This window comes from Prunus persica, chromosome G6, assembly GCF_000346465.2.
Source record: "Prunus persica cultivar Lovell chromosome G6, Prunus_persica_NCBIv2, whole genome shotgun sequence".
Classification (NCBI taxonomy): domain Eukaryota; kingdom Viridiplantae; phylum Streptophyta; class Magnoliopsida; order Rosales; family Rosaceae; genus Prunus; species Prunus persica.
This window is the reverse complement of record NC_034014.1, coordinates 26,591,225-26,602,641: the sequence shown is the minus strand read 5'-3', so window position 1 is coordinate 26,602,641 and position 11,417 is coordinate 26,591,225. Positions and strand designations below refer to the sequence as shown.

The 11,417-nt window shown below is 35.7% G+C and overlaps 1 protein-coding gene across 1 annotated transcript; it reads left to right on the top strand.

Moving 5' to 3' along the window:
* LOC18772840 (F-box protein CPR30) lies at positions 4,397-5,671 on the top strand. The gene has a single exon (XM_007206407.1). It carries the CDS (start codon positions 4,397-4,399, stop codon positions 5,669-5,671), a length of 1,275 nt encoding a protein of 424 aa, XP_007206469.1.

Genomic DNA, 11,417 nt, shown 5'->3' with positions numbered 1-11,417 from the left:
GGATTCTCTCTATGTTATTATTCTTATTTTAATTTTTAATTTTTTGTCTTTTCCATCGAGCGATACGTGTCCATTTTTTAATTAATACTCGCACAAACCCCAACAGGCCCCTGCAAATCCCAGGTGATAGGTCTAAGATCAATCCCCTCAAATCCAGTAATAATCTCCGTAACATATAAGAGAGAGAAGAGGGAACCCAATGCCATTATTAATCATTATTAAGGAAAATATGTGCGACAGTTCTCTCTTCCTCTTTCTTCTTGCAGCCATGTTTGGTTCTGATATCCCATGTGAAGCCTACAAATATTTGAGAAGAAATTGTGTGAGTGGCTGCATTTATGCACCATATTCCAGCAACGAAGATGCTAATGCCCATTTTGCACCCGCGCACATGGTTTTTGGCGCATCCAGTATATCCAAGCTTTTATCTAATCTTTTCACCAGCGAACGTTGAGGAGTTGCGATGACGATAGCTTATGAAGCTTACGTCGAGCTTGAAGATTCTACATATGGATGCGTTTCACAAATTTTTGCTCTCCAACAACAGGTTAATATCGAGTTATATTCAAACTGTATATATAAACTTAATTAGGTGTTCATATCAGTGGTGGATCCAAGATTTGATAATAGATCGGGCAAAACTTACACACTAAACTCAATTATACGAATGAACAGAGCCGATCATAATTTTCAAAGGCCCAAGGCCAAATTCTAAATTGTGGCCCCTTATGTACATGCACTCAACATTAAATATGTAATTTTTTTAAAAGAAAATGAAGACCACTTTTGGGCTTAAAAAATATCATACATTCATTTGAACCTTAATAAACCATTTTGACCCAAAAAAAAAAAAATCCTTTTGGGCTTAAAAGAACATATTATATAATTTCTCCAACTTTGAGGAACTTAATTCACAATTCAAAGCTCTTATTTCACATGCCCCAATTCAATTCAGAAATCCTAATTCGACAAGCTTTAAATTCAATTTATCATAACAAACTCAAATTCTACAATAAAGACACATCAAAGAAAAAAGAGAGAATCATGAAGAAGATGACTGGAGAAAGATAGCGAGGAGAAAGAGAAAAAGAGAAAATGTTCATTGTTCAAAGGAAAGTTTCAGTCTATAAGAAAAGCATGATGGGAAAAATTTCAGTAGGACAAGTGAAGCGTACTTTGTAGTACAATGAAGATAGAAATAGGGTTTATTTATTTATTTTGGCTGGGTAGATATAAATAGGATTTCAACCTTTCTTTTGGGCTAGGATAAACATATCTAGCTATTTGTCTTTTTGAAAATTTTGGGCTCGGCAGAAGCCCACCCTGCCCTGTGGGTAAAACCGCCCATGGCACAGATTTTCATTAATAATGATTAATAATGGCATTGGTTTCCCTCTTCTTTCTCATGTCTATTACGGAGATTGTTGGATTTGCGGGGATTTGTCTTAGACATGTCACCCAGGATTTGCGGGGGCCATTTGGAGTTTGTGCAAGTATTAATTAAAAAATGGACATGCATCGCTTGATAGAAAAGATAAAAAAATAAAAAATTACAAAGAGAAGATCTGATGTGCCTTTACTCGATGAGATGTGTCTGTAGCATATATAAATATCAAATGGTGTAGCATATAATCATAAAGTTTTATGTAGCCTAGTGAATAAGGTGTGGGAGTAGGATAAAAATGGTAGGGGTTTGAATTGAAACCCCTTGTGTATGTCTCTATTTCATTTCATTCTTTAGCAACAGAGAAGGAAATATAATAAGTTGTATATATATAATATAATATAATATAATAAACCCAATATATTAAGTTATATATATATAATATAATTAAATCTTGACCTACGGGCCTAGCTTTGATGAGTGGGACGAGTTGGACCTTTGTGGGCTCAAACGGGCCTGGGTCTATGAGTTGGACTAAACTTTAAGCACCTAAGCCCAAACCCAACTCACTAACTAATAGGTCGGGCTGAGCTTTTTCTCAATTGGCATGGCAGACCCCCATCGGCCATGAGCCCATGGGACAAATGGCAATCCTAAGTTGGACTCAATTGAATTTGTGGAGTAAATAAATATGTTAGGAAAACACTGATTATAAGCTAATATGCAGCCACAAGAGAGACGTGAAGAACAATGCATTTTATTCTTTTTTTGTCAGACACTGTAGCTTATTCTATGTAATGGAAATGGGCTTTCTTAACTTGTATATAAACGACTTTACTATCTGGGTATAAAATGGGGCATCTTGCCAAAATTGGAAATTCTTTAATGATTTTTTTTTTTCCTGTTATAGTGTTCAATGAGGGTTGGGGATGGTATTCTAATACCAAACCCAAACCCGCCCTGTTTAGAATATATAAAATTTATTTTATATATATATATATATTATTAAGATCAGTGATGGTGGTTCTAACTTTATAATGATAATGTTTTGGACATATAGTTTTGATATGTATCAATTATTTTTTAAGCAGTCTAAATTTTAGTTAATAAAAATTGAATCAAGGGAGATTCACTATTATACCAAATATAGGAGCCCAAATTATTTATAAAAAAACCAAAAGTCACTTTTGGTCCTTGTAATTTGGCACTTCAACCACTTTTGTTCATGTAGTTTCAATTCCGTCAATTTTGTAACATCCCATATTGACCAACGAAGAGGGGGTAATATGCCGTATATGTACATGCCCGCCTCCATCTAGCACGAGGCCTTTTGAGAGCTCACTAGCTTCGGAGTCATGAAAACTTCAAAGTTAAGCGAGTTGGGGCAAGAGCAATCCCAGAATGAGTGATCCACTGGGAAGTTGCTCGTGAATTCCTAGAAACAAAACCGTGAGGGCAGAGAGGGGGCCCAAAACGGACAATATTGTGCTACGGCGGAGTCGATCTCTGGATGTGACAAAATTTTCCATTGTAGTTAAGTATTTGTAGCAATTCAAGGACACGTTAGTATTCTTGTCAATTTCTTCAAAGATGCAATGGGTGATTTCGTCAACCCAAAACCTTTAGTGTAAAAGCCGGTTTGAAATTCTTCCAATTTTATATTAGGGCTCGAAATTCAACCACTAATCCCAATTTTTGAAGAACCCTAAATCCAAATGACCAATTTCAAGCCCTAATATGAAATTAGGGGAGTTACAGATGAGCTTTTATGCTCAAGGATTTTGGGTTGGCGAAATTGCCCATTGCATCGTCAATGAAATTGACAAGAATACTAACTTGTCCTTAAATTGCTACAAATATGAAACTACATGGTTAAAATTGACGGAATTGAAACTACAGGTCAAAAATGGTTGAAGTGCTAAACTACAGGTATCAAAAATGACATTTAACCTTTTAAAAAAAACCTCTATGGAATAGACTTTAGAAACACACCCAAAGCCCATTTATGATATAACAAAAAGGCTTTTAACTTCTTTTAAATTGCAAAACTGCCATAGATTTCTTAAAATAGACCCAACCCCAAAATCTCATAAAAAAATTCCAAAACACTCAATAAGGCATGAAAGTAATTTAATAATCAAAATTAAATTTAATAGGGCCAGCTTTCATTTTTTTGGTATTTTTTGGGTTTGTTTATAGAAATTTAATGGTGTAGAGTTTATCTATCTTATTAGTGCTAAGAATGAGTATATGACTAAATATCTCTTGAATTAATGGATATGCTGTGCTCATAATGTTTTTTTCTCGTTCAAAAAAGTAGGTTTTTGTTTTTATTTTATTTTTTCGCTATGGGAAGGATTGGGGAACTCATTCCCTAACGAAGGTGGTAATGAAGAATCCCCAATTTGAATATTGCATGAAGAGGATGTGAGAAAAATACTCAACGGAGATAAAGATGGGTATATATAATACTTAAGTCGGTCGAAACATCGGCATATAATCTCCTCAATCCCAAATCCCTACTTTTGTTGAGTTCCTGAAGGAACCAGGTTTCCAGGTTTATCTCTTTCTTTCTTTTTTTGGCTTGGTTTATCTAAATCCCAAATCCTTAAAAGAATGATGAGAGATAAAAGGGAACAAACATTCTAAACCCAGTTAAAGTAGAGAACGGATCTCTTCCAAACATTGTTACCTAGTTAAACTCAAATAGCATTGTTAGTGAACAAAATTCCGAAGAAACCACAGATTTATATTTTATATTTTTTAGTATTTATTTATTGCTATATTTCCTTTGTTGAATCGGATTTGTAGAAGGGTCGGTGGAAACGTCTATATATTCTCCCCAGCCCCATATTCAGAGCAAAAAGAAAACTTGAATTAGAGAGATTGTTAATCAGATCAATGGAAACAATCTCAGTGGGCAAGGTTCCTGAAGCAACCAAACCAAAAAAAAGAATTAGATGCACGGAAGCAATGACCAGGCCAAAAAAAAGAACTAGATGCACGGCAGGAATGACCAGGCGAAAAAAAAGAATTAGATGGACGGAAGCAGTGCCATCGGATAACAGAGTTAACGTTCCTGAAGATATCATCCACGACATCCTGCTGTTGTTGCCCATCAGATCTCTACTCACATGCACCGCAGTGTGCAAATCATGGAGGTCTCTAATCCAAAGCTCTGCCTTCATCCACACCCGCCTCAACCGCACAATCATTCAATCCAAGAAGCAAAACGACGATGGTCAGCTCCTACTGATTAACTATTACAGCGACAGAGAAAAAGCACGTATTTTCTCGCTGCATTGGGATAGTAGCCCTTCTTTCAGTGAGTATTCCAAGCTTCTAAATCCATTCGAAACTGCTTACAATCAAATTAAAGAAAGTCATAAAAAGAAATATTGCTGTGAAGAGGTGGTCGGAACATGTAACGGGCTCGTATGCCTGCATGGTTACACTTCCACATTAATTTGGAACCCTTGTATTAGGAAGTTTGTGATTTTGCCTCCGCCTAGTGTTGTTAACTTAACGGAAGTTAAGGTTACATGGAACCCAAATAAATATAAATCGAGCTATGCATTTGGATACGATTCACTTACCAACGACTATAAGGTTTTGAGAAGTGTTAGTAGTTATCTCGGCTTTAGGCGTGCAGTTGAGATTTGGTCCTTATCCAGCGGCTCCTGGAAGAGGCTTAGTGATGATGTTGTTCCTGCAAAATTCTCGCTTGGAGAATTTACTCAAAGGCACGCTGCTTTTCTTAATGGTGTTCTGCATTGGATTCATGGGGACGAGGAAAACAGTTTCATTGTGTCATTTGATTTGTCCACTGAATTATTTGGCAAGATCCTCATGCCCAAAACAGCTGTGAGAAGGAGTAAGAAGTCGTACGCCACCCATCTCGTATACGTGAGAAAAGAGGTTTCCGATCTTTCAAGATACCGGGACTCCCTTGCTTTTTTTGAGAGACGTCACAAAAATATGGATTGTGTTCGTGTTCACATGTGGGTGATGAAAGAGTATGGTGTTGCAGGATCCTGGGCTAAATTATTCACTATATCCCCGCAAGAAGTTGTGGTCGGGCCGCTTGGTTTCAGAAAGAGTGGCCAAGTAGTGCTCGCGTTGCATCGGGGTGGGCGTGATGGACAATTTTGTCGGTCGATGGACCCTAACACCAAACAATTCGAGGATTTTCGAGTGGAAGGGAGCTGCACCAAGTCCTACCTCTTCATGGATTCTTTTGTAGAGAGCATTGTTTTACTTGATCAACCCAATGCTATTTCATACTAGAACAGCTTGGGTTGGTTCCAACTAGCATTATTTGGGCTTTATTTTCTCTCTTTTTCTGAATTTTCCTCTTCCCATGGAACTCCCTCTTGAAACATTTCCAGAGACTCAGAGGCGGGAAATCCTTCTCTATACAAGTTCTCGGAAGAGGTTTTAGATTCACTCCAATATCCCGCCCTCTGAAAATTATCTGCGTTTATGTTTGGCTTTTCTTTTTTACTGTTGTTTCCTTTGCACTAAATATCTACGTTCGTGGTTGTTTATTTTTTATTTTTTATATTTTAATTAGTTCTTTTCTTTGGAACTTATGAGTAACATCTCACATCGACTAAAAGAGAGGGGTGATGTGCCTTGTATGTACATGCCTGCCTCCATCTAGCACGAGGCCTTTTGGGAGCTCACTGGCTTCGGAGTCATGGGAACTCCGAAGTTAAGCGAGTTTGGGCTAGAGCAATCCCAGGATAGGTGATCCACTGAGAAGTTGCTCGTGAGTTCCCAGAAACAAAACCGTGAGGGCAAAGAGGGGGGCCCAAAGCAGACAATATCGTGCTACGGCGGAGCTGATCCCGGGATGTGACATTATGTCTATTTGAAAGAAGGCTTATTTGTTGAAATGCTCAATCTGGTTTCCAAATAGTTGTAGTTTGCTCTTTGAAGTTCCAAATGACTCAATTTCCCCTTTAACTTCCATTCCATCACCAAGTTGCCCCATTCTATTAGTTTTCATATGAAAACCGTTAAATCAACTGACGTGGCACGAGTATTGTGATAAATTTAACTTTTCAAAATTCAAATTAAATATAAAAAAATGCTTTAAATTATTTAAAATAGGTTTAAAAAAATTATGATTAAAAAAATCCCATCTTTTTTTTTTCTCCCTCAATCGTTAGCCCTCACCACCTTTGGGGACTAACGATTACGAAGGAAAAAAAAAAGGAGATATTTTTATCTTTTTTTTTAATATACATATTTTAAATAATTTCAAGCATTTTTATATTTATTTTTTAATAGTTAAATTTACCAAAATACTCATGTCACTTCAGCTTATTTAATGATTTTATCTAAAACCTTGTTCACGGAATGAGGCAACCTTGGTCACGGAATGGAAGTTCAGGGGGAAAATTGAGTCATTTGAAATGCTAGGGCAAACTAAGACTATTTGGAAACCACAAAGGGCATTTCAACAAATAAGCCTTGAAAGAAAAAGTGCATGCTTCGATCTTAAGTATGCCCAACGTAACTTTCTATTACTATTTATACTGTAAAATTTCTCTAATAATGGTTTGTTTACTAATCAGGAATTTAATTTCACCTATGGAGGATTCCTGCGCTTAATGCATATCAAGGAATTGAAAAGTAAGTGAGGTCCACACAAAATTAGGAATTGAATTCCTGATTTTTGAGGAATTCAATTCTTGGATAGGAGGTGGTATTCTAATTCCTGAAGAACTAATCCATTAGGAATTTGATTTTTTTTAATCCATTATATCCTCACACAATTTTGAAATTTTTAAAATTTTCATGTACTTTAACTCAACAATAAGGACATTTTACTCATACCCCAATTTCATATGTTTTAGTAAACAATTTCAATAGAAATTCAGGATCTAATTTTTCTCAATCCAACTCCTCTTCATTTTAATTCCTCTTAATCCAATTACGGATTAGTGAATATATCATAGTTGTGTCCTAGCATTTTGTTGCACAATGGCTTCACGCAAATACTATTCGTTCATTTACACGAGTTTAACTAAAAAAGCATAATATAAGCTACGGATGTACCCGTGACTTGGCCCACAGTTTGGATGGCTGACATTGATTCTCACATAAAATTAATGGTTTTCACTAAAGCTTTGTGCATGGTACTGTTAACCAGTCCAAAGCCGAAAAAGTGGTCAAGCGAGATGGCACCCGGCCCACGAGCCGAGCACGAATAAAACAACTAACTCGGTCGATACATCATACACAGGCATGTATCCTCCTCAATCCCAAATCCCTAGTTCTGTTTCTTCGACGGAATCAGATAGATGGAAGCGTTGTCAGAGTTGCTGAAAGAATCAGGTTTCCAGGTTTATCTCTCACTTTTGTTTTGCTTGGTTTATCTCAATCCCGAATCCCTAACATTTGTTTCTTCCCTTGTAAAATAAAAAAGATGATGAAAAAGAAAAAGGAACAAACCTTCTAACCCAGTTAAAGTAGAGAACGGATCTCTTCCATACATTGTTATTACCCAGTTAACAAAGTTTCCTGGAGGAAGCAGGTTTATATTTTCTTTTTTCTTTTTTCTTTTTTGTTAGTGTTTATTTATTGCTATATATTGCCTTTGTTGAATTGGATTTCTAGGGGGTTGGTGGACCCAATGTTATTTCATACTAGAACAGGTTCTAATTAATTTGGAGCATTGTGTGGTCTTAATTTAGGTTAGATTGGTTCTAATTAGTATTGTGTGGTTTTAATTAGAAAGTTATCTATGTTTATGGCTTCTTTTTGTTTTTTGTTTTGTTTTACGCGTCTCTTGTATGATTATCCAAAGACCAAAGAATAGCACATTTTTCATTCGTAAGTATTCATTCAATTCAACTGTCTCGGGTTCAAAGCTTTGCTCTGCTTTGATCATCCAAATCCAATCCAACAACCAAAACCACGACATTCAACTCCTGCTGTTACACACTTCCGATCCAAAGTTTATACATCTATATTCGTAGCTAGCTTACAGTGAAATGGAATTTTGAATGATTTAGTACGGTTAGCTAATTACGGGTAGAAGTGAGAATATTGAGCAAGCGTACGTCTTTCCGGAATATCCAGACATCGGATTCTAGAATCTGCTTTTCATTGAAACCCCAACGAAGGGGAAGGGCAAGAAACAGCCCCAGAACAACAGTACATAAACCCAAATACACCAACACAAAGGGAAAGGTCAAACTAAGCTAACCAAGCCTAGAGCAGATTGCTTCCCCCCGAAAGGGAGATTCTCGTGACAAAACTTAAAATGAGTTACAAGTAGGACATGAATCTACTTTGCTGCATGTCCAACTCCAATCCAGTATCCTGCTAATCAGCCCCCTATGCAATTCCACCATCTGTTAATATGCAATACAATACACAATAAAATCATTATGCTATAATATAACCAGATAATTGCAAAACACTAATAAAAGCTATTTATAGCTACATACTTGACAACTTCTTAATATTCCATTTCTTCATTTGCCTTCTCTTCCACTTCTTCATTTTTGTTTTCACCCACTGCACCATTTGCAGTTTCTTCCAAGTCATCATCACCCTTATTTTCTTCCAATGAACCCTCATTTTCTTCCACTTCACTCTCATTTTCTTCCATTTCATTTTCATGGCCACAATTCCATCTTCGTCCCTTAACAATACAAACAAAAACAAAATCAATATTATTTTCCATTTCCATCACTTAACATTCAATGCACAATAAATCAATGTTATATAACTACATAATTGGAAAAACACCTGATATCATTATTTTCATCATCGTCTCCTTGCACATCACCATCATCATTTCGATCTCCATCCCTTAACAATACAAACCAAAAGTAAAATCAATATTATTTCCCATTTCCATCACTTGACATTCAATGCACAATAAATCAACATTGTATAACTATATAATTACCTAATTGGGTAGAGGTTTATCCATTTCAATTTGGCAAAGAATTGTGTGATATCTTGTGTTGGCACACAATTATCAGGTTCAAACCTTGTTGTGTAAGGTTCTTCAAGTCCTCCTCTTCTCGCACAAAATGATATTTGTGCTGAAAGTTCATCATAATTGGCGCAGGATTGATAAAAAAATCCAGCCCAAAAAGTTGAAATGGTCATCACGAACTTGTATACCTCCATCACGATGAAACCTGAAAAGTTAAATAAACAGCAAGTGATGAGATGTAAAGAAAATTAAAAGAACTGAAGACGTAAAAATTTATTAATATAGAATGTATTGTAAACCTTATACTATCTCTCACAACTCGGTTGTCATTCTGGTACCAATTCTCAGGCTCAGTATCAACGTTATTCCTGTAGCAATTTAAAAAGTACTAATTATTATATAAGCCATAGTATTGATCACTAATCAAACAAATATAAAAGAATTTACCTCCTATTAAAAAGGCATATTGATTCAAGTAACACTTCACTCAATCTCGCGATCCTCCTTCCGTCCAGTAGAGTCTCAGACCATATATAAAACATAACAGCAAAAGTTCCAGTCATAAAATTCAACGCGGCCAGGTTTCTCAATTCGAACTTGACACGGTTGTCATCTTCCAACAACCCTCTTTGGAAACTTCCAATAAAGCTACCTGCAACAATTGTCATTCGATATACTGGTATATAGCAAGACAGCTGCTCATCAGCAGATAAAAACCTAAAATAATTAATAACAAAATAAAGATGTTTAGCCATATATACATTTATAAGTGATAATTAATAACAAATAAACATGTAAAAAAAAAAAGAATGCTGGCCCACCTGTTGACTCCAATGTATATAGTTTTTCGAACATTTGGGTCACCACATGGAACAACCATATAATAGCCCTTTCTGGTGAGCTATCCAGCGGAGCCTCTGGTTCATTTGGTATTTCTGAAAAAATGAATAAGTAAGTACAAAATTAAAGAAATATTAAAGATATTAAATTTACAACCTTTTATGATAAGTAAAAAATAAAAATAAATAAATATTTAATCAACCTTCAAAATCCACCATTATTAACGCTTCCTGCAAAAATCATATTAAAAAATTAATAAACTATATATTATTAAGAAAACCCATAGATAATCAAGAGCACCCGTATAGTATAAAGAAACACAAATATAATCAAGAACCTATATTTTATGCATAACCCAGATATAATCAAGAGCACCCGTATAGTATAAAGAAACACAAATATAATCAAGAACCTATATTTTATGCATAACCCAGATATAATCAAGAGCACCCGTTTAGTATAAAGAAACACAAATATAATCAAGAACCTATATTTTATGCATAACCCAGATATAATCAAGAGCACCCGTTTAGTATAAAGAAACACAAATATAATCAAGAACCCATATTTTATGCATAACCCATATATAATCAAGAGCACCCGTATGGTTTAAAGGAACACGAATATCCATATTTTATGCATAACTATGAAATTTTGGAACGAGAGATGGAGGGAGAGATGGAGGGAGAGGGTGTATGAACGTTATGAAACTATGAAACTATGAAATGTGTATGAAAATTATGAAACTAGGAAATGTATATGAAAATTATGAACCTATATGAAAATTACAAATGGAAATATTTGAAACATTGAAAAGAAAGATGGAGGGAGAGGTAAATTGTCTGAAATGGAACCTGTATAGAATCTTGAGGAGCAATGAGAGAAGCACGAAGAACAAGGTTCTATTATCTCAGAAATGGTACTGCAGTGTGATTGAGAATGCCTTAACAAAGTGGCACTAGTATAGAATCTTGAGGAGCAATGAGAGAAGCGTGAAGAACAAGGTTCTATTATCTCAGAAATGGTACTGCTGTGTGATTGAGAATGCCTTAACAAAGTGGCACTAGTATTAACGCCTTAACAAAGAGGCACACTAGTGCCACGTGATAGTGTGAACGCGCAAACAATATCTTACTGCCTCTAACAAACTCCTTGGACCAAAATGGGCGAGTACTAGACCGGATTGTGTATATATAATTCTTGAGGGAGGGAATGGAGAGCTAACTAGAC